At 40.8% G+C, this 23,443-nt stretch overlaps 1 protein-coding gene across 2 annotated transcripts in view; it reads left to right on the plus strand.

The window, feature by feature from the left end:
- Positions 1-12,510: 12,510 nt before the first annotated feature.
- FANCI (FA complementation group I) overlaps positions 12,511-23,443 on the plus strand; it is a gene marked incomplete at its 3' end in the record, with an annotated part of 83,788 nt that continues 72,855 nt past the window's right edge. Inside the window, exons 1-3 of one of the 2 annotated variants that reach the window (XM_082385834.1) lie at positions 12,511-12,650; positions 15,441-15,543; positions 22,960-23,032. In XM_082385834.1, coding sequence (XP_082241960.1) covers positions 15,460-15,543; positions 22,960-23,032 — 157 coding nt within the window. In that variant the 5' untranslated portion in view covers positions 12,511-12,650; positions 15,441-15,459. The remainder of the gene's footprint in view (positions 12,651-15,440; positions 15,544-22,959; positions 23,033-23,443) is intronic. The other variant, XM_082385833.1, reaches the window with a different exon arrangement.

Here is a 23,443-nt window from a genome sequence, read left to right on the forward strand (position 1 = left end):
ATACATCCCCATATCTCCTCCCTCTGTGTCTCCATCCCACCCTCCCTATCCCATCCCTCTAGGGGGACACAAAGCACAGAGCTGATCTCCCTGTGCTATGCGGCTGCTTCTCACTAGCTATCTATTTTACATTTGGTAGTGTATATATGTCCATGCCACTCTCTCACTTTGTCCCAGCTTAACCTTCCCCCTCCCCATGTCCTCAAGTCCATTCTCTATGTCTGTGTCTTTATTCCTGTCCTGCCCCTAGGTTCATCAGAACCTTTTTTTTTTTTTTAGATTCCATATATATGTGTTAGCATACGGTATATGTTTTTCTCTCTAGGTCCATCCACCTCACTACAAATAACTCAATTTCGTTTCTTTTCATGGTTGAGTAATATTCCATTGTATATATGTGCCACATCTTCTTTATCCATTCCTCTGTCAATGGACACTTAGGTTGCTTCCATGTCCTGGCTATTGTAAATAGAGCTGCAATGAACATTGTGGTACATGACTCTTTTTGAATTATGGTTTTCTCAGGGTATATGCCCAGTAGTGGGATTGCTGGGTCATATGGTAGTTCTATTTTTAGTTTTTTGAGGAACCTCCATACTGTTCTCTATAGTGGCTGTATCAATTTACATTCCCACCAACAGTGCAAGAGCGTTCCCTTTTCTCCACACCCTCTCCAGCATTTATTGTTTGTAGATTTTTTGATGATGTCCATTCTAACCGGTGTGAGGTGATACCTCATTGTAGTTTTGATTTGCATTTCTCTAATGATTAGTGATGTTGAGCATCCTTTCATGTGTTTGTTGGCCATCTGTATGTCTTCTTTGGAGAAATGTCTAGTTAGGTCTTCTGCCCATTTTTGGATTGGGTTGTTTGTTTTTTTGTTATTGAGCTGCATGAGCTGCTTGTATATTTTGGAGATTAATCCTTTGTCAGTTGCTTCATCTGCAAATATTTTCTCCCATTCTGAGGGTTGTCTTTTCATCTTGTTTACGGTTTCCTTTGCTGTGAAAAAGCTTTTAAGTTTCATTAGGTCCCATTTGTTTATTTTTGTTTTTATTTCCATTTCTCTAGGAGGTGGCTCAAAAAGGATCTTGCTGTGTTTTATGTCATGGAGTGTTCTGCCTATGTTTTCCTCTAAGAGTTTTACAGTGTCTGGCCTTACATTTAGGTCTTTAATCCATTTTGAGTTTATTTTTGTGTATGGTGTTAGGAAGTGTTCTAATTTCATTCTTTTACATGTAGCTGTCCAGTTTTCCCAGTACCACTTATTGAAGAGGCTGTCTTTTCTCCATTGTATATTCTTGCCTCTTTTATCAAAGATAAGGTGACCATATGTGTGTGGGTTTATCTCTGGGCTTTCTATCCTGTTCCATTGATCTATATTTCTGGTTTTGTGCCAGTACCATACTGGCTTGATTACTGTAGCTTTGTACTATAGTCTGAAGTCAGGGAGCCTGATTCCTCCAGCTCTGTTTTTCTTTCTCAAGATTGCTTTGGCTTTTCTGGGTCTTTTGTGTTTCCATACAAATTGTGAAATTTTTTGTTCTAGTTCTGTGAAAAATGCCATTGGTAGTTTGATAGGGATTGCACTGAATCTGTAGATTGCTTTGGGTAGTATAATCATTTTCACATGTTGATTTTTCCAATCCAAGAACATGGTATATCTCTCCATCTGTTTGTATCATCTTTAATTTCTTTCATCAGTGTCTTATAGTTTTCTGCATACAGGTCTTTTGTCTCCTTAGGTAGGTTTATTCCTAGGTGTTTTATTCTTTTTGTTGCAATGGTAAATGGGATTGTTTCCTTAATTTCTCTTTCAGATTTTTCATCATTAGTCTATAGGAACGCAAGAGATTTCTGTGCATTAATTTTGTATCCTGCTACTTTACCAAATTCATTGATTAGCTCTAGGAGTTTTCTGGTAGCATCTTTAGGATTCTCTATGTATAGTATCATGTCATTTGCAAACAGTGACAGTTTTACTTCTTCTTTTCCAATTTGGATTCCTTTTATTTCTTTTTCTTCTCTGATTGCTGTGGCTAAAACTTCCAAAACTATGTTGAATAATAGTGCTGAGAGTGGGCAACCTTGTCTTGTTCCTGACCTTAGTGGAAATGGTTTCAGTTTTTCACCATTGAGAACGATGTTAGCTGTGGGTTTGTCATATATGGCCTTTATTATGTCGAGGTAAGTTCCCTCTGTGCCTACTTTCTGGAGAGTTTTTGTCATAAATGGGTGTTGAATTTTGTCAAAAGCTTTTTCTGCATCTACTGAGATGATCATATGGTTTTTCTCCTTCAGTTTGTTAATATGGTGTATCACATTGATTGATTTGTGTATATTGAAGAATCCTTGCATTCCTGGGATAAACCTCACTTGATCATGTTGTATGATCCTTTTAGTGTGCTGTTGGATTCTGTTTGCTAGTATTTTGTTGAGGATTATTGCATCTATGTTCATCAGTGACATTGGCCAGTAGTTTTCTTTTTTTGTGGCATCTTTGTCTGGTTTTGGTATCAGGGTGATGGTAACCTTGTAGAATGAGTTTGGGAGTGTTCCTTCCTCTGCTATATTTTGGAAGAGTTTGAGAAGGATAGGTGTTAGCTCTTCTCTAAATGTTTGATAGAATTCGCCTGTGAAGCCGTCTCGTCCTGAGCTTTTGTTTGTTGGAAGATTTTTAATAACAGTTTCAATTTCAGTGCTTGTGATTGGTCTGTTTATATTTTCTATTTCTTCCTGGTTCAGTCTCAGAAGGTTGTGCTTTTCTAAGAATTTGTCCATTTCTTCCAAGCTGTCCATTTTATTGGCATATAGTTGCTTGTAGTAATCTCTCATGATCCTTTGTATTTCTGCAGTGTCACTTGTTACTTCTCCTTTTTCATTTCTAATTCTATTGATTTGAGTCTTCTCCCTTTTTTTCTTGATGAGTCTGGCTAACGGTTTATCAATTATGTTTATCTTTTCAAAGAACCAGCTTTTAGTTTTATTGATCTTTGCTATCATTTCCTTCATTTATTTCTGATCTGATCTTTATGATTTCTTTCCTTCTGCTAACTTTGGGGTTTTTGTGTTCTTCTTTCTCTAATTGCTTTAGGTGCAAGGTTAGGTTGTTTATTTGAGACGTTTCTTGTTTCTTGAGGTAGGATTGTATTGCTATAAACTTCCCTGTTAGAACTGCTTTTGCTGCATCCCATAGGTTTTGGGTGGTCGAGTTTTCGTTGTCATTTGTTTCTAGGTATTTTTTGATTTCCTCTTTGATTTCTTCACTGATCTCTTGGTTATTTAGTAGTGTATTGTTTAGCTTCCATGTGTTTCTATTTTTTACAGATTTTTTCCTGTAATTGGTATTATTCTCATAGCGTTGTGGTCGGAAAAGATACTTGATACAATTTCATACTTCTTAAATTTACCAAGGCTTGATTTGTGACCCAAGATATGATCTATCCTGGAGAATGTTCCATGAGCATTTGAGAAGAAAGTGTAATCTGCTGTTTTTGGGTGGAATGTCCTATAAATATCAATTAAGTCCATCTTGTTTAATGTATCATTTAAAGCTTGTGTTTCCTTATTTATTTTCATTTTGGATGATCTGTCCATTGGTGAAAATGGGGTGTTAAAGTCCCCTACTATTATTGTGTTACTGTCAATTTCCCCTTTTATGGCTCTTAGCATTTGCCTTATGTATTGAGGTGCTCCTATGTTGGGTGTATAAATATTTACAATTGTTATATCTTCTTCTTGGATTGATCCCTTGATCATTATGTAGTGTCCTTCTTTGTCTCTTGTAATAGTCTTTTTTTTAAAGCCCATTTTGTCTGATATGAAAATTGCTACTCCAGCTATTTCCATTTGCATGGACTATCTTTTTCCATCCCCTAACTTTCAGTCTGTATGTCTCCCTAGGTCTGAAGTGGGTCTCTTGTAGACAGCATATGTATGGGTCTTGTTTTTGTATCCATTCAGCCAGTCTGTGTCTTTTGGTTGGAGCATTTAGTCCATTTACATTTAAGGTAGTTATCGATATGTATGTTCCTATGACCATTTTCTTAATTGTTTTGGGTTTGTTATTGTAAGTCTTTTTCTTCTCTTGTGTCTCCTGCCTAGAGAAGTTCCTTTAGCATTTGTTGTAGAGCTGGTTTGGTGGTGCTGAATTCTCTTAGCTTTTGCTTGTCTGTAAAGGTTTTAATTTCTCTGTCGAATCTGAATGAGATCCTTGCTGGGTAGAGTAATCTTGGTTGTAGGTTTTTCCCTTTCATCACTTTAAATATGCCCTGCACTCCTTTCTGGCTTGCAGAGTTTCTGCTGAAAGATCAGCTGTTAACCTTGTGGGGATTCCCTTGTATGCTATTTGTTGTTTTTCCCTTGCTGCTTTTAATATTTTTTCTTTGTATTTAATTTTTGATAGTTTGATTAATATGTGTCTTGGTGTGTTTCTCCTTGGATTTATCCTGTATGGGACTCTCTGTGCTTCCTGGACTTGATTGACTATTTCCTTACCCATATTAGGGAAGTTTTCAACTGTAGTCTCTTCAAATATTTTCTCAGTCCCTTTTTTTTTTCTCTTCTTTTTCTGGGACCCCTATAATTCGAATGTTGGTGCATTTAATGTTGTCCCAGAGGTCTCTGAGATTGTCCTCAATTTTTTTCATTCTTTTTTCTTTTTCTGCTCTGTGGTAGTTATTTCCATTATTTTATCTTCCAAGTCATTTATCTGTTCTTCTGTCTCAGTTATTCTGCTCTTGATTCCTTCTAGAGAATTTTTAATTTCATTTATTGTGTTGTTCATCATTGTTTGTTTGCTCTTTAGTTTTTCTAGGTCCTTGTTAAACGTTTCTTGTATTTTCTCCATTCTACATCCAAGATTTTGGATCATCTTTACTATCATCACTCTGAATTCTTTTTTCAGGTAGACTGCCTATTTCCTCTTCATTTATTTGGTCTGGTGGGTTTTTACGTTGCTCCTTCATCTGCTGTGTATTTGTCTTCTCATTTTGCTTAACTTACTGTGTTTGGGGTCTCCATTTCACAGGCTGCAGGTTCGTAGTTCTTGTTGTTTTTGGTGTCTGCCCCCAGTGGCTAAGGTTGGTTCAGTGGGTTTTGTAGGCTTCCTGGTGGAGGGGCCTGGTGCCTGTGTTCTGGTGGATGAGGCTGGATCTTGTCTTTCTGGTGGGCAGGACCACAGCTGGTGGTGTGTTTTGGCGTGTCTGTGAATTTATTATGATTTTAGGCAGCTCTCTGCTAATGGGTGGGTTTGCGTTCCTGTCTTGCTAGTTGTTTGGCATAGGGTGTCCAGCACTGTAGCTTGCTGGTGGTTGAGTGGAGCTGGGTCTTAGCATTGAGATGGAGATCCCTGAGAGAGCTTTCGCCGTTTGATATTACATGGGGCCGGGAGGTCTCTGGTGGACCAATGTCCTGAACTCGGTTCTCCCATCTCAGAGGCTCAGGCCTGACACCCGGCCAGGGCACCAAGACCCTGTCAGCCACATGGCTCAGAAGAAAAGGGAGAAAAAGAAAGAAAGAAAGAAAGAAAGAAAGAAAGAAAGAAAGAAAGAAAGAAAGAAAGAAAGAAAGAAAGGAAGGAAGAATAAATAAATAAAATAAAATAAAGTTATTAAAATAGAAAAAAATATTAAAAATAAAAAAGTAATAAAAAAATAAGAGAGAAAGAAAGAAGAAACCAACCAAACCAAAAAACAAATCCACCAATGATAACAAGTGCTAAAAACTATACTAAAAACAAAAAACAAACAAAAAAAATGGACAGTCAGAACCCCAGGACAAATGGCAAAAGCAAAGCTCTACAGACAAAATCACACAAAGAAGCATACACATACACACTCACAAAAAGAGAAAAAGGAAAAATATATATATATAAAATTAAAAAAGGAAGAGAGCAACCAAATCAATAAACAAATCTACCAATGATAATAAACTCGAAATACTAAACTAAGGTAAACATAAAACCAGAAACAAATTAGATGCAGAAAGCAAACCACAAGTCTACAGTTGCTCCCAAAGTCCACCGCCTCAGTTTTGGGATGATTCGTTGTCTGTTCAGGTATTCCACAGATACAGGGTACATCAAGTTGATTGTGGTGATTTAATCTGCTGCTCCTGAGGCTGCTGGGAGAGTTTTCCCTTTCTCTTCTTTGTTCACACAGCTCCTGGGGTTCAGCTTTGGATTTGGCCCCGCCTCTGCATGTAGGTCACCTGAAGGCATCTTTTAGGAAGTCTGAGGTCTTTTGCCAGCGTTCAGTAGGTATTCTGTGGGAGTTGTTCCACATGTTGATGTAGTTTTGATATATTTGTAGGGAGGAAGGTGATCTCCACATCTTACTCCTCCACCATCTTGAAGGTGCCCCCCCATGTATCTTTTTGAAGTATAGTTTTGTTCAGATGTATTCCCAGGAGTGGGATTGCTGGATAATATGGTAACTCTATCTTTAGAGTTTTCTACAATGACTTTTAGGGTCCCCATGAACACAGTCATGTGACACCTCCAGCACAACCCAAGCAATCCAGATATAGCCACAACAAAGGAATATGGCTGGCCTCATACAAGGTTAGGATTTGCCAGATGGGTGGGATGGAAGGACAGACAAGGGGGCAAGTTGAATTCAAGATGAAGGAGGAGTGAGGGACAGCAAAAATTAGAGACTAAGTAAGTGGGAATAATTTAGCATGCAAACTGGACAAAGAGGAAGCTGCTGTCTGAGTAGTGATTCTGCTCAGGCTGTGTCCAGGAGAGTAAGTGGCTGAGGTGACATAGATGAGAAAGTCATGGAGATGGGAAGAGAAGCACCAAGAGGCCTCATGTAGGATGGAGGATCCACCTCAGTTTTGCAGCCATCTAGGGTGACAACAGAAGAGGGTCACGTGAAGTGGAAGATGAAGAACAGGCATCTACCTGTCGTCATCAAAGGCGCAGAGATGGCTGCTCAAAGTTTGCTGATTATTTACAAGCCAGAGCAGATCACTAGGTTCACAACTGGCCTGATTTTTTTAAAAAACTTTTTTATTTTGTCATAATTTCAGAATTACAGGTCACAAAAATAGTACAAAAACTTCCCATATGCCCTTCACCTAGAAGTTAACATTTTTATCACATTTGCTTTATAATTCTTTCTCAACATACACATGCTATTTTTTTTCTAAACCATTTTAGAGGAAGTTGCAGACATGATGCCCCTCTTCTCCTAAATACTTCAGGATGTATTTCCTAAAAACAAAACATTCTCTTAATTAACCACAGTACAAATACCCAAATCAGGAAATGAACATTGTTATAATATAATTGGATAGTCCATAAACCTGAATCAAATATCACCAGTTTTAAGGGGCCAGTGTTTGGGGGGTTTTTTTGGCTGCATTGGGTCTTCGTTGCTGCGCATGGGCTTTCTCTAGTTACGGTGAGCGGGGGCTACTCTTCATTGCAGAGCGTGTGCTTCTCATTGCGGTGGCTTCTTGTTGCGGAGCATGGGCTCTAGGTGCACAGGCTTCAGTAGTTGTGGCACATGGGCTCAGTAGTTGTGGCCCGCAGGCTCAGTAGTTGTGGTCTGCAGGCTCAGTAGTTGTGGCACAAGGGCTTAGTTGCTCCGTGGCATGTGGGATCTTTGCTGACCAGGGATCGAACCCGTGTCCCCTGCATTGGCAGGTGGATTCTTAACCACTGCGCCACCAGGGAAGTCCCCAAGGGGCCAGTTTTTAAGGATTACTTTCCACCCTGCTTCCCCTTTCCCAAGTCCTCTTCCTGTCTTCCAGGCAGGCCTCTGAGAAACAAGAGACCAAGCAGGGTAATGGAACTAAACTTTTTGTTTGTTTGTTTGTTGTTGTTTTTGTTGTTCTGAACTTTTAATCTTCAAATGATTGCCGATTCACAGGAAGCTTCAAAAGCAGTAATGTATTTTTTTTTTTAATTTATTTATTTTTGGCTGTGTTGGGTCTTTGTTGCTGTGTGCGGGCTTTCTCTAGTTGTGGCAAGCGGGGGCCACTCTTCATCGCGGTGCGCGGGCCTCTCACTATCGCGGCCTCTCTTGTTGCGGAGCACAGGCTCCAGACGTGCAGGCTCAGTAACTGTGGCTCACGGGCCTAGTTGCTCCGCGGCATGTGGGATCTTCCTGGACCAGGGCTCGAACCTGTGTCCCCTGCGTTGGCAGGTGGATTCTTAACCACTGCGCCACCGGGGAAGCCTGCAGTAATGTATTTTTAAGTCAAAATTTTCATTTTGAAATTTAACATTTCAGTGAAATAATTTAAAAACCTATTTTTCTAAGGATGTGTTCATAATTTTGCACCCATTTAACAAATGTCTGAAGCACCCACTGTGTGCCACTTTTCCAGACCCTGGGATTACAAACGGTGAGCTGTTAAACCTCTACCTTAAACCCTACTAAATCAGAATTTCTTCAGGATGGAGTCAGCTGGTTCTTCTTAACAATCCTGTGACCTGCCCAGGTAGTAGTATCTTTTTTTAATCTTAACCATTTCTAAGTATACACTTCAGTAGCATTAAGTACATTCACATCGTTGAGAAACAGATATCCAGAACTTTTTCATCTTACAAAACTGAAACTCTATACCTATTAAACAAGAGCTCCCCAATTTACCTTCTCCCCAGCCTCTGGCAACCACCATTCTACTTTTTGTTTCTTGGAGTTTGAATCCTTTAGATACCTCATGTGAGTGGAATCATACAGTATTTGTATTTTTGTGACTGGCTTATTTCACATAACATAATGTCCTTCAGTATCATCTATGTTGTAGCATGTGATGGGATGTCATTCCTTTTTAAGGCTGAATAGTATTCCACTGTATGGATACACCACATTCTGTTTATCCGTTCGTCTTCCCATGGATGTTTGGGTTGTCTCCACCTTTTCACTATTATGAATAATGTTTCCCTGAATATGGGTGTACAGATATCTGATTAAGAGCCTGATTTCAATTCTTTTGTATACACACTCTGAAGTGGGATTGCCGGAAGGAACTGGAATTCCCGGAGGGAATTTTTTTTAATTCAAAAAATACTTTATTGGTAAAAAATGGTAAACATCTGAAACTTCAGTGAGTTGTAATCTTTTTGCAATAGTAACATCAACACAGATCACCAGAACTACACTACTAAGTGCTCCTAAACACTAGGCTCCTTATACATGCTACCTTTATTATTCTCTCAAGCACTGCCGCCCTTAAACCCAGGCAACTGGAGTGCTTGGACTGGGTGGGTGCCTCAATAGCTCCCTTCCTAGATGATGAGGAGTCCAAGAAACTTGGAGTGTGTACTCACTGAAGCCCACGTGCCCTCCTTTAGACCATGCTCGGGGTACCTTCCCAAACATCCCCAAGCTCAGTTCCTCGGCCTATACAGGCTCCTTCCTAAGTCCACCCCCCCCACAGTGGACCTGCTAGTGTGCACAGCCCTAGGCACAAAGGTAGTCAAGGGTAGCCAAAGGCAGCTTTAGAGGAGAGACGTAGTGTGGATTTTCAGGCTGGGTGTCCACATGCAGGCATATGAAGCCCCTCACACTGCAGGATGGAGTGGGGAATGATAGGGGGCCTCCATTTGTACTTTTCTCTGAACTCCTGCAAATACCAGTAGCTATAATATTATTACCCAAACATGAGCTACTGACAAGGTCTGAAGAACATTTGGTTCCAGTGTTGTAAACCTGTTTTTAACTGGCTGTGTTTTCTAGAATCAGTGTATCACTAGCTGACCAGTGTATGGAGTCTAGTCGGTTGAAGCAGATTGGTAAGATTTGCTGCTTAGTAAGGAAGCCTGCACCAGGGTGAAAAACATTGTTATGAATCTAAGTCTGTTCTCTTCCTTTGCATATGTAACACCCATTAACACTAATGGAAAATACAGATGATACATTCGTGCAACAAGGGGAGGCAAGACCCCCTGCCGCAATTGTCAATGCCAGGGGGTAGATTCTCACACAGGCAATGCAATAAGTGCGCCTGGGATGCAAAAATGGAAGTTCAAAAAGGCAAATGAGCCCATTTGACCTACACAGACACACAAATTCATGGCTGCCTGGCCCAGTCCCAGAAGCAGCCTGGAAGGGTGATTTTGTGGGGAGAAGATGAGGTAAAGTCATCTGATTCCTTGGCAAGCTAAAGGATTCCTCTCAGGAATAATCTTCCAACCCAGCTGCTGTGTTTTAGCCAAATATCACAGCTTAATATTGGGCCAGAAACGTGGTAGAAGTAAGAAGTACTTAAGAAGTGTCATAGGCTTCCCTGGTGGCACAGTGGTTGGGAGTCTGCTTGCCAGTGCAGGGAACGTGGGTTCGAGCCCTGGTCTGGGAGGATCCCACATGCTGTGGAGCAGCTGGGCCCGTGCACCACAACTACTGAGCCTGCGCTCTGGAGCCTGCGAGCCACAACTACTGAGCCTGTGTGCCACAGCTGCTGAGGCCCACGTGCCTAGAGCCCGTGCTCTGCAATGGGGGAGGCCACCACAGTGAGAGGCCTGCATGCTGCGGCGAGGAGTGGCCTCCACTTGCTGCAGCTGGAGAGGCCTGTGTGCAGCAAGACCCAGCACAACCCAAAATAAATAAATAAATTTATTAAAAAAAAAAAAAAAAGTGTCATAAACAAGTAGCAGACCTAGGCAGCCGCGAGGCATCATTCTCTTCCAGCAGCTATGTTTCTTCCAGAACTGGCCAAGTAGATCCATCCTACCCCTGGGAACTGGGAGACAGGCTCCAGACTGAATGCCCCCTGATCTCAGCATTCCTTCACATGCCATCCCATGGTCCCACATTTGGCAAGTCCAAATCTGAAGGCTTCATCATCAACTCAAACTTTCATCCTTCTCTGTGTGTCAGTCAACTGGCAGTATCACCAGGGTGCACCTCCATCCCAGTCACTCAAGCCTGAATATTCCTCAAACCCCTCCCACCTCTCCCCAAGGCTGGGCCACCACCACCTATGTCCAGGACAACTTAGAGCCTCCTAAGGGGTCTTGCCTTCAATTCTCCTCACCTCCATCATCTTTTTTTTTTTGGCTGCATTGGGTCTTCGTTGCTGCGCATGGGCTTTCTCTAGTTGCAGGGAGCGGGGGCTACTCTTTGTTGTGGTGGCTTCTCTTATTGTGGAGCACAGGCTCTAGGTGCACGGGCTTCAGTAGTTGCAGCACACGGGCTCAATAGTTGTGGCATGGGGCTCTAGGGTGCACGGGCTTCAGTAGTTGTGGTGCACGGGCTCAGTAGTCGTGGCTTGCAGGCTCTAGAGCGCAGGCTCAGTAGCTGTGGCGCATGAGTTTAGCTGCTCTGCAGCATGTGGGATTTTCCCGCACCAGGGATCGAACCCGTGTCCCCTGCATTGGCAGGTGGATTCTTAACCACTGCACCACCAGGGAAATCCCCATCATCTCTTTTAAATAACCTCTGCAGCACTCACCTGCCAGAAATATTGTTCTACAACGTGAATACAATCACGCCCTTCCACTTCAGCTGTTCCCCACTTGCTCCTGATATGAAAAAGATTAACAAGCCCCTGCTTTCCCACCCCCACCTGAAGCACCTGCACCTCCCGAACCAGCCAGACGCTGGATTGCTTGTTGCTGTCAGGCCCTTTGCACAAGCTGCCCCTTCAACGTAGTACAGGTTCTCGAACCTCCCCTCCATTGCTCTTTGCTCTACTATCAGTTGTTCATTTAAGATATTTACTGAGCATTTACTGCTTTGCCAGGCTTGTGCTAAATGCTGAGATTTTGTATGCAATAAGCCCCCTGGCCACATGAGGCTTACATTTTAGGGCTGTCGACTGAAAGAAAAATGCATAACCTAGAAGTTGTGAGTTAAGTTTTATCCAGGTACCTTACTGAGGACGATAGCCCAGGAGACAGCCTCTGAGATAGCTTTGAGGACCTGCTCTGAAGAGTTAAGGGAGGAGCCAGGATATATATGAGTTTTCGGGGTTTTTTTGGGGGGGGGAGATCCATGTAATCAAAGATCAAGATTACTGATCACAAAAGCCAGATATTTCAAGTTAATGACTTAAGTGCTTTCTTATGTATGGGAAGATGCAAGAATCTGGGTTCATTGAAACTTTTCCTTAGATATGCATCTTAACTATCCAAGGATCCTTACATCCAAAGCACAGAATGTTTCCTGTTTTTCTCCATCCTGAGCTCCCCTCAGGTACACTGAGGCCAACGACTGCAGTTGCTACAGACTTGATCCCTATAGAAATGGAATGGCAGGCGACACTTTTTTCCTTTACAGGAGTTACTGACACCTCCACTGGCACAAGAAGTAGGACACCTTCCTCCGCCTTCCAGACACTTCCAATGCAAAGACCTCTACAGCCATCACTAGATTCATCCCCTCTCTTACTGACCCTTTCCCCAATAGTACACAAGAAGGCCTTAACTGGTCAAGATACCGTGGTGGCCACACCCAGGCCACACTGCCCTGGCTCACTCTGCGGTCCCGAATTGGAGTTCTTAGGCTGCCCCCCCCCCCACAGTGAGTGGGATCGTCCCAGGAGTTCCCCACTCCCTTCTGCCTTAATGGTACGCCCCATGCGCGTGCTCCCGGGCGGCGGAAGTGAGCCGCGGGAGGCGGGACCCGCTGCTCCCGGTAACGGAAGTGCGGCGGAGTTGGGTTGAGCGGGCTTTTTGGAAGCTTGTGGAGGAGGTGAGTCTGCGGTGACCGTCTGGAGGGGCTTCGCGCGTTGCAGGGGCGGTGGGACTCAGCCCCGGGGAGGTAGCGGGTCTGGGAGGACAGGAGGACCCCACTTCCATTGTGACGTTCTGGCGTTTTCCTTGGCCTGGGAGGGTCGATGTGCCCCGCCGTCTCCCTCCGCGTCGGTTGGCTCTCCCTGCTCCCCGGGCGTGCTACACTCTCGGCCCTCTTGTTAAATTCTTCCTCTCCATCAGCGTTTAGCTCCTACGCCTGAGAAATTTCTCTAAACCTGTTTCACTCTTGTAGCTCGGTCACAGCGCACATCACTAGCTGCCTCATTTTATAGTTTCTCTATTTGTGTTTATTTCTTGCTCTCTGAGGAGCCCCGGTGCAAGACCCGCGGCGTTTCACTTCTGTGGTGCGTCACTAACCTCAGGGCCCCTTGACAAAGAATCTGCAGCCACCTATCTGTTACTCACCTCTGGTTTTAGGAAGAATTTAGCAAATGTACCTGCTGAAATAGAAAGAGTTCAGCATCTTCCCCTTAGGGCTGGACGTCTCTTTTAGTCGGTGTGCCTTGTTTGCATCCTCTACTGTCACCCAGCCCCTAACAGAGGGTAGCAGGTAAAAGCATGGGATTAGGGTCTGGAGCTGGACAGACTCGGATTTCAGTTCTGCTTCTACCCTTACTAGCCTTCTAACTTTGGGGATTTGGGGAAATTCCTTAATCTCTCTGAATCCCAAAAGATCTTTATCTAAATTGGGAGTAATAACATAAACCTCATAGGGTTGGTGTGAGGATCAAATTAATGAGTGTAAAGTGCTGGGCCCAGGGTCTTGCCCATTGTAGGGATTCAGTCATTCATTTGTTCAACAGATATTTATTGGGGACCTTTTATGAGCTAGATACTGTGCTGAGTACTGGAGGTTCAGTGATAAACAAAACCAGACAGGTCCCCCTGCCCTCCTGGAGTTGTAGTGGAGTGGGAAGTGTAGTTCCTAATCTAATAATTACAAATGTAATGTTAAAAGTGTGGTGATGGTGAGAGATTATAGTTGCCTTGAAAGGATGTAATAGGGGAGTGTTTAATCTAGACTGAGCTTCTAAGGAAGTGTGGATTGAGCTGAGATCTGAAGAATTTGTAGGAATTAACAATAAAAGATTGGCAAGCAGCAGATGAAAGGAGGGGTATTTCTATAAGTTCCAGACAGAAAATCATGTGTAAGGGTCTGTGGCGAGAGGAACTTGGGGGTTTGAAGGACTGAAAATGATTCAGGGTGGCTGGAGAATAGAGTGAGGAAGGGGAGTTAGCATGGACCAGACCTTTTTATTCTGAATTCAGGATTTTGGACTGATATGAGAGTAATGGAAAGCCACTGAGTAGTTTTAAGATGAGGATGGAGATTGAGGAAGGATAAGTCACATAATCTGGTTTGTGTTTCAGAAACATTATTTTAGCTACTGTGTGGGGGACAAGTTAGGAAACTGCAGTAGTTCAGGTGAGAGATGATGGTGGGTTTGGAGTAATGTGGAGGTAGTGGATCTCAGAGAGAAGTGGACTTGAGAGATGTTTAGGGGGGTAACATCATCAGGACTTGGTAGTGGATGTGGAGGATGAAGGGGAAGTGGTTAAGAATGTTGTCCAGGTTTTTGGTTTCAGCAGCTGAGTGGATGATGGTACAATTTATGGAGATTGGAAACAGGAAGAAATGCAGGAGGAGGAGCAGGTTTTCTTTCCATTAGTCTGCATTTCCCCCTTCCCATAATACTCCCATAGCTACACACTAACTCCTATCTGTCTAATGTGCTTCCATTTCACCCTTTCCTTTCTGCTCCCCAGAGACACCGCCCTAAGACAGGCCTTTGTCACTACCACTAAAATAGCCCCCAGTAGCCTCTTAGCCTCTGTTCTTCCTCCTTACTCCCTCCCTACTTTAATCTGCACATCGATGCCAGATTCAGTTTCCTCAAACACTGTTTCAATCTTGTCAGATTATTTTTTACTCCAGAAATTTTTGTTGCTATCTATTATTTACAGAATAAAATCTGAATTCCTTAACTTGGCTTTTAAGAGCTTGCACAGTTTAGTCCCACCCTTTCTTTCTAGCCTTCCTACTCACTACTCTCCTACTTGAACTCTCTACTAATTTTCCCCAAATAAATTTTTCAGATCCTCTTATGAATGCCTTTGTTCATGATACTCTCCTTCCCAATAATGTATACCATGTGGTTATCTTGACTGTCTAAATTTAATCTTTAAGTTCCAGTTTAAGCTTTCCTCTGCTGGGAAGCCTTCTTGATGTTTGAGCACACATTTATTTCTTAGCCTTTTTAACTTCTCATTTGTTTTTACACCATTTAATTGGTATAAATGCATTTACAGTGCTGTTGATTTATTCATTTATCAAGTGTTACTTTATTATATGTTATAATATTCTTGTGTATGTGTCAATAATAATTTATTATATATTTGCTATACTGTTAAATGATAGCTTTGTTCTGGGCAGCATACTGGGTAGATGCTTAAAAAAAATGATAGAAATGTGACTTGGAATTAGGAAACCACTTGATTAGACTACAACTTTCTAATAAGGAAATTCCAGGGAATTCTCAAGATTATTTTGGTTTGGATAAGAATCACCTACTCACACTAGTTGGTAGTCCTTAGCCTGTTGAGTACCCACTGTGTACGCTGTCTATAATATGTATGAAATACTCAGTTAACAGGTAGAGAAGGAAAAAAAAATCAAACTTGTTTACTTCTGGAAGTTTCATCCAGCTCTGACATTTTCCCTTTCCAGTTCCTTGATATGTGCAACAATGGACCAGAAAATTTTATCTCTAGCAGCAGAAAAAACAGCAGACAGACTGCAAAAATTTCTTCAAACCCTGAAAGAAGATGATGTGAGTATTAGAAAGGATGTTCTGCCAAAAGCAAATGTCAAGCATGATAACAAATTCAAGGGACATGTTAGAAAAATTAATTCTGCCACTTCATCTATCCCCCACTCTCCTTAGGAGACAAGGATTTATTTGATAACAACTCATAGATACAAAGAAATGGGAGAGAGGAAGAGATATGGACAACTTAAGGGCATTTGTGTACATTTATACAACTGTATTTATTTGTTTGTTTATTGATTGATTGTTGCAACGTGCGGCATGTGGGATCTTAGTTCCCTGACCAGGGATCGAACTGATGTCCCCTGAAGTGGAAGCGTGAAGTCTTAACTGCTGGACCACCAGGGAAATCCCTACAACTGTATAATATTTAAATGACATTTATGCAGCTGTATAAGCAAATTAGTACACTTTTTAGTTCTTAGAACAATCCTACTTGAAAGCAATATCCAAACTATAGTTATTGATGTGAGACATTAGATTTGCCTGTTGATGCTTCTTTATTTATGTTTTTCCCTAAAGAAGATAAGTTCATAAGTAGTAAGATATTTTGAAATTATTAGTAAAAGCGAAAACCAACCAATTTACATTGTGTCTTCACTATAAGTATATGATTATAAAATGGGACAATAGTTATGTTAGGCTTTCTTTCTAATCTTTCTCTCCTGATATACTTCTCCTTATTCCATTATAAATGATCTCAGCTTATTCAGATCCCTACGTGGAAAATAATCCCTCCTTAAAATTAACCTTAAACATTAGTATATATGTATAGACAAATTAAGACTTTGAGTATTATTATTATTTTTTTAAATTTCTTTAATGTTGTATCTATTTTATTTATTTTTGGCTGCATTGGGTCTTCGTTGCTGCGCGTGGGCTTTCTCTAGTTGCGGTGAGCAGGGGCTACTCTTTGTTGCAGTGCACGGGCTTCTCTTTGCGGTGGCTTCTCTTGTTGCGGAGCACGGGCTCTAGGCGCGCAGGCTCGGTAGCTGTGGCTCATGGGCTCTAGAGCACAGGCTCAGTAGTTGTGGCGCATGGACTTAGTTGCTCCACAGCATGTGGGATCTTCCCGGACCAGGGATCAAACCCGTGTCCCCTGCATTGGCAGGCGGATTCTTAACCACCGTGCCACCAGGGAAGCCCCGAGTGTTATGTTTTTAAGGAACTTTTTATGTGCTAGTTTTTATGGTCATTGAAGCTAGGTGCATCTTAATCTTTGTTATCTTATGCTAACTGGGAATTGATACAGGGATGTGCTCTGATTTTTTTGTTCTTTGAAATTATCTAGAAATTGCTTTTTGTGGCACTTTTTAAGACAGCCTGTTGCATGAGTTGAGAGTTGAATCATCCTATAGACAATTTAAAATTTGGTTGAAACCTGCTTTCTATTTATTTATTTACTTAGAATTTATAGTTTACCTGCTTCCAAAAGGAATTTGAGGAGGCTTTAACATTACACTATAAAATAAGTAAAAAATAAGAACTAGAACAAAACCCATGAGAGATGCTATGAATTACTTCTCTGATTCATGCTTATCACAAAAAGAATTCCTATCTTGGTTTTTGTGAGGATGAAATGAGATACTGTATGCATCTAACATCTAATAGACCCTCAATAGGCATCCAGTAGACGCTGAATAAATATTAGAAAAGGTCCTTCAGCTCTTCCTGTTTTAAGTTTCTTCGCCAACATGAACACAGTCCTCTGAACATTTTTGTTTTGTTAACATTACCTTTAAAAGTTTTGTACCTCAAATTGAACACAGGGCTCCACATGTGTTCTACCACTAGAGTAGAGGGGCACTGATATTTCCCTAATTCTTCCATTAATGCAGAGTCAACTTTTTGGCAGCAATATCATATTATTGTCTCATTGCTCTTACAAGCAACTAAAAACCCCAAGTCATTTTTGCATATAGGCTAAATTTCCTTCATCTCTGAACTTCTATAGTTAATTCTTAGAACCCACATTAAAATTTTTACTTTAAATCTGTTACTTATCTTTTTAGATTAATTTGATTTCACTCCATTAAGATCATCTTGTTGTATCCTGATTCTGTTGACCATTGTGTTAATCATCATTTTATATGCTCTATAAATTTGATAAGCATTCCAGCAATATATGCATTCAGTCCATTTGATAAAAATGTCCATAGAAGATGTGCTTAAGAGTAAAAAATTATAAAACACATAAGCAAGTCCATGACAAGGAAGACTGACATATCCAGCAGTGGGAAAATTTACATTCAAAGATTTAGAGAGAATAGAGGAATCTAAACGGGACTGCTAGAATAAAAGTGGAAGTTAATAAAGTGGAGAACAGTAGATCAAATTAATACATAAAAATCCTGGTTCTTTGAAAAAATAGACAAAACTATTAACTAATCAAGAAAACAATGGAGTAAGCACAGATATACTAAATAAGAAATGACAAGGGGGAAATAACTATTCATATAGAGAAAAATCTCAAAAAATACTAAGAGACTACTCTGTATATATCTACTATAAATAAATTTGAAAATGTAGATGCAATGGATAATTTCTTAGGAATATACAGTTTAATTAAATTGACCCAATTTGAGATGGAAAGCTTAACCAGATCAATTTCTATAAAAGAAAAAAAGAGTCATCAAGCAATTACTTGACACAAAAATACCAGGCCCAGAAGTTTCATAGGAAACGTCTACCAAATCTTTAGAGATCAGAGGTAAGAGATAGTCCCGATGCCACATAAATTGTTTTAGAGCATATGTGATACATAAGGAAAAATGTGCATATATAAGGAAAACTTCCAAATGCTTTTTATAAAGTATAACATTGATACCCCAAACCTGATAAAGACAGCTTGAAGGGGCTTCCGTTGGTCAAATTTGACCATTGAAATAATCAAGTTCAGTTATGAATTATAAACCACTGAAAAATATAGAAATTTGTGAGTCCATATTGATAATAAATGATGAGAAGGGCTCTTGCTTACCACAGAGTTAGAAAATCATCATTTGGCAACCATCATGATAAAGATTGGATCAGGCAGGAAGCATCAGTGGATGCTAAATCCAGGAAGAATTTTTTAACTCTTTATTTTGAACTGATTTTAGACTTACAGAAAAGTTGTAAAAATAATAGAGTTTCCATCTATCCCTCTCCCAAATGTTAGTATCTTACATAATAACTTTAGTAAAAATTTAAGAACCAGGAAATTAACATTGGTACAATGCCATTAGTGAAACTAAAGACCCTATTTGAACTCTACCTGGTAGTTTTTTCACTGATGTCCTTTTTTTATGTTCCAGAATCCCACTCAGGATCCTACACTGCACTTAATTGTCATTTTTCCCTGATTTTCTGCAATCTGCAACCATTCCTTAGTCTTTCTTTGTCTCTTATGATCTTGATAACCCTGAAGAGTACTGGTCCGTTACTTGGCTGAATGTCTGGTGTGTCTCATGATTGGACTCAGGACATGCATCCTTAGCAGAAGGACCACAGAAATGGTGCCATGCCCTTTTCACTGTGTGTCATATCATTGAGCTCATGATGTGAGTGTCATTCCTGGTGATACTGACTTTGAGAACCTGATACCAGAGGTTACTGCTGGGTTTTTTCATTATATGAGGGGAAAATTAGATGAGGAGCAAGATGCCTGCATGGTCTTAAAGTTTCTTCCTACGAGCTGCATACTGGTTGCAAAGGGAGGGGAAAGAAGTAATTACAGAGTGGGAAAATCAGGCAGCGTATTTGGGTGATCAGACTCATATTACCAGTGAGGGACAGATGGATATCACATGCCTCCATATGTGATACTCCAAGAAGGGCACAGTATCACCTGTGTTCTGGCCAAGAATGCCTAAACTCAATCTAATCATGAGGAAACATCAGCACAAAATGAGGAATGTTCTGTTTTTTTAAAAATCTGTATTTGGACTGTGCCATTAACTTGGTAGTTCCAGTCTATCAATTAAAAGAAAAAATTTTAAGCCTTCCAAAATAACAAGGATACTTAATCTTACTTGGTTTACTTCTGCATTTTAAAATGCAGTATAAAGCATAACTGAATAAGGTCAAAAAAGTAAGACCAAAGATCATGTAAGTAGGGGGAGTAGAGGACAGAGGGAGTGGAAGAGAACTAAATTTTGTTGAGTACCTTTTGTGTGCTAGGCCCTGTGCAAGGTCCTCTACCTGTCATCTAATTTAATCCTCATAACAGTCCTTTGAGGTAGGGAATAGACACCCATAACAGAGATTAAGTAACTTGAGGTTATAAAGCTAATAAATGGTAAAGCGAGGATTCATACCCAGCTCCTCTGATTCTGGGTCCCATTTTTTTCTCCTATGCCACATTGCCTTCTGTTGAAACTGAATTTTTTTGAGAAGAGTCAGGGTTTCTCAGTCTTAGCACTGTATTTTGGACTGGATAATTCTTTGTTGAGGGATGTCGTCCTGTGCATTGTAGGATGTTTAACAGCATCCCTGGCCTGTACCCATTAGGTGACAGCACCCTTCCAGTTATGACAACTAAAAATGTCTCCAGACATTGCCCTATGTACCCTGCCGGGGGTGGGGTGCAGATCACCCCTGGTTGAGAACCACTGCTCTAATGGTTATGTCAAAGGCTGTTGGAGGTTCCAGGCAGAGCAATCAGGTACTTCCTTATTATGTATTTAAGAAGGTAGAGATGGACTCCAGTTGGAAAGACCAGGCACGTGTAGAAGAGATCGAATTCACTGTTTTATTAGCTTTGGCCTCTGTGACAGTACTTTGGATATTACAACCTCACCTTCTCCGTTGTTTTTGCTGGCTGCTGCTTTTTTAATCGCTGAATGTTGGTGTCTCTTTTCTCTTTACATTTTCTCCCTGGATGATCTTACATGTTCTCACTGAGCTCCACTTTGGCATATTCAGTTATCGATTTGACATCTCCACTTGGATATCTTAAGAGTAACAGTTCTGAGCACCACATCAGATCTGCTGAATCAAAAACTACAGGTGGAGTTCTCTGTTTTAACATTCTGTTTTAACAAGCCCTCTGGATGATTTAGATGCTTGCTCAATCCGAAATTTTCACCATGTCAGTAAATGGTGCCAGCATCTACCCAGTTAGTTGCTTAAGCCAGAAATTTGAGTCCTCCTTGATTTCTTCTTTTCCTTCATCACCACACCCATTTCACGTCTAAAGCATGAGGAAGTCTGTCTTAGTCCATTCAGGCTGCTATAACAAAATACAGTAGACTGGGTGACTTATAACAACAAACATTTATTTCTCATAGTTCTGGAGACTGGAAGTCCTAGATGACTGTGCCAGTGTGATCGAGTGTGGGCCCTCTTCTGGGTTGCAGACTTCACATTATACCCTCATATGGTAGAAGCAGCCTGGGGGCTCTGTGGGATCTCTTATAAGAGTACTAATCCCATTCAGGGGAGTTCCACCCTCATACCTAATTACCTCCCAAAGGCCCCACCTCCAAATACCATAACACTGGGTATTAGGATTCTAACACGTGAATTTTGGGGGGACATAAACATTCAGACCATAGCGAAGTCCTACTGATCAAGCTCTCAAATATATCTTCAGTCTACGGATCTTCCCCAAATTTTGATGGGGTTACATCCCAATAAACCCATTTTAAGTTGAAAATATTCTAAGTTGGAAATGCATTTAATATACCTAACCTACCAAACATCCTAGCTTAGCCTAGCCTTACCTTAAACGTGCCAAGAATGCTTACATTAGCCTACAGTTGGGCAAAATCATCTAACACAAAGCCCATTTTATAATAAAGTGTTTAATATCTCATGTAATTTATTGAATACTGTACTGAAAGTGAAAAACAGAATGGTTGCGTGGGTACAGAATGGTGTATCGGTTGTTTATCCTTGTGATCCCGCAGCTGATTGCTAGCCCAGGAAAAGATAAAAATTCGAAATACAGTATCTACTGAATGCCTATCACTTTCGCCCCATTGTAAAGTTGAAAAATCATAAGTTGAACTGTTATAAGTTCGGGGCCATCTGTACTTTTCTTCATCTTACAAAGTACTACAAACTGAGTACCTTAAACAATAGACAGTTATTTTTAAAGTTCTAGGAACCAGAAGTCCAGGATCATGGTGTTGGCATTGTTGGTTCCTGCTGAGGGCTGTGATCATCTGTTTCGTGCGTCTCGCCTAGCTTCTGGTGGTTTGCTGACAATCTTTAGCATTCCTTGTCTTGTGTCACCCATGGTCTCTGCCTTCATTTTCACATGGCATTCTCGCTGTGTATGTGTCTCTGTCCAAATTTCCCCTTTTTCTAATGACATTAGTCATACTGGATTAGGGCCTACCCATATGACCTCAGCTTAACTAATTACACCTACAATGACCCTATTTCCAAATAAGATCACATTCTGAGATGCTGGGTGTTAGAGCTTAAACATGAATTTTGGAGGGGGACACAGTTCAACTCAGGACATCTCCCCTGCTATTACCTTGCTGTAGGCCACTGTCATCTCTCATTTGATCACTGATAACAATCTCCTAACAGATGTCTCTATTTCACTCTTAAACCCTCCCACAACCTATTTTCTACAAAAGGAATAAAACTGATTTTTTTTTTTAAAAAAACATCTATCATATCACTCTCCTCTTTTCTTGTTAGTTACTTCTGTTGCACTTAGAGAAAATCTAAGCTTCCTACCATGGCCTACAAGATTCTTATTATCTGGTTCTTGCCCATCTCTCCAAATTCATATTGTGCCACTCTTTTCTTACTACTCTTCAGCCAAATTGGTCTTTTTTTTTTTTTTTTTTTCAGGCCATCCACTATGCCAAACTCTTTGCTCCCTCAGGGCCTTTGCACATAACAATACCTTTATCTGAAATGTTCTTCTTTCCTCCCTTTGCATAACTAGCTCTTTCTCATCCTCCAAGTCTCTATAGAAATGTCACCTACCTCAGAGAAGCTTTCTCCCTGACTACTCTAGCTAAAGTTGCTTCCCTTTCCTCAATTATTGTCTCAGTGTTTTGTTTCTTTTACAAATTTTTTTTCTGATTTTTTTTCTTGTCGTACTTTTCCCTCCTGCTCTACTGTAAACTGAGTCAGATTATCATGTTCATCCTTGTATCCCTAATGCCTAGGAAGAACATGTTCAAAGAGTATTTGCTGAATGAATGTATATCCCCAAGAACATAGCTCGATACCTAGTGCCGATTAAATACTTAATAAACGTTTGTAGAATGTATGAATAAATTTCAGTCTTGACAACCCAGCATCATGTTAAGATCTACCCTGCTATATGTAAATAAATATGTTACTTGTGATACCTGGAGTCTCTGAAGGATATGAACTTGACAGATGGGTGTTTTTCATACCGGGAGTTTAGGTCATTCAGGTAGGGAAATTGTTGCCAGGGACTTGGAGCTTTTTCTTTCTTTGCAGCTGGCTAATCTCCTTCAGAATCAGGCAGTGAAAGGAAAAGCTGCTGGAGCACTCCTGAGAGCCATCTTCAAAGGTAATAATAATGCCACTTCTATCTCTCTGGATTTATTGATATATTTGTTTACTTTGGGCGCATATTGCTACTTTTCTTACTGTTTGAAGCCCCACTGAGACTTTTCTGTTTTGGGGATTTTACAGAATCAACTAAAGCAGCAGTCTCCTGTCTTGTGGACTTAAATAATTTTGCTAAAGGGGGTTGAAGTGGCTACCTGAGATTGTATTGCTGGTTTTGGAGCCTGTAAAGGATGCACGTCATAAAATCCGCTTTGATTTATTTGTGCTTTTAAAATTGTGGAGAAGAGGACTTCCCTGGTGGTCCAGTGGTTAAGACTCCGTGCTTCCACTGCAGGGGGCACGGGTTCTATCCCTGGTCGGGGAAGTTCCACATGCCCTGCGGTGCAGCCAAAAAAAAAAATTGTGGAGA

This window comes from Balaenoptera borealis, assembly GCF_965194805.1.
Source record: "Balaenoptera borealis genome assembly, chromosome: 3".
Lineage (NCBI taxonomy): Eukaryota > Metazoa > Chordata > Mammalia > Artiodactyla > Balaenopteridae > Balaenoptera > Balaenoptera borealis.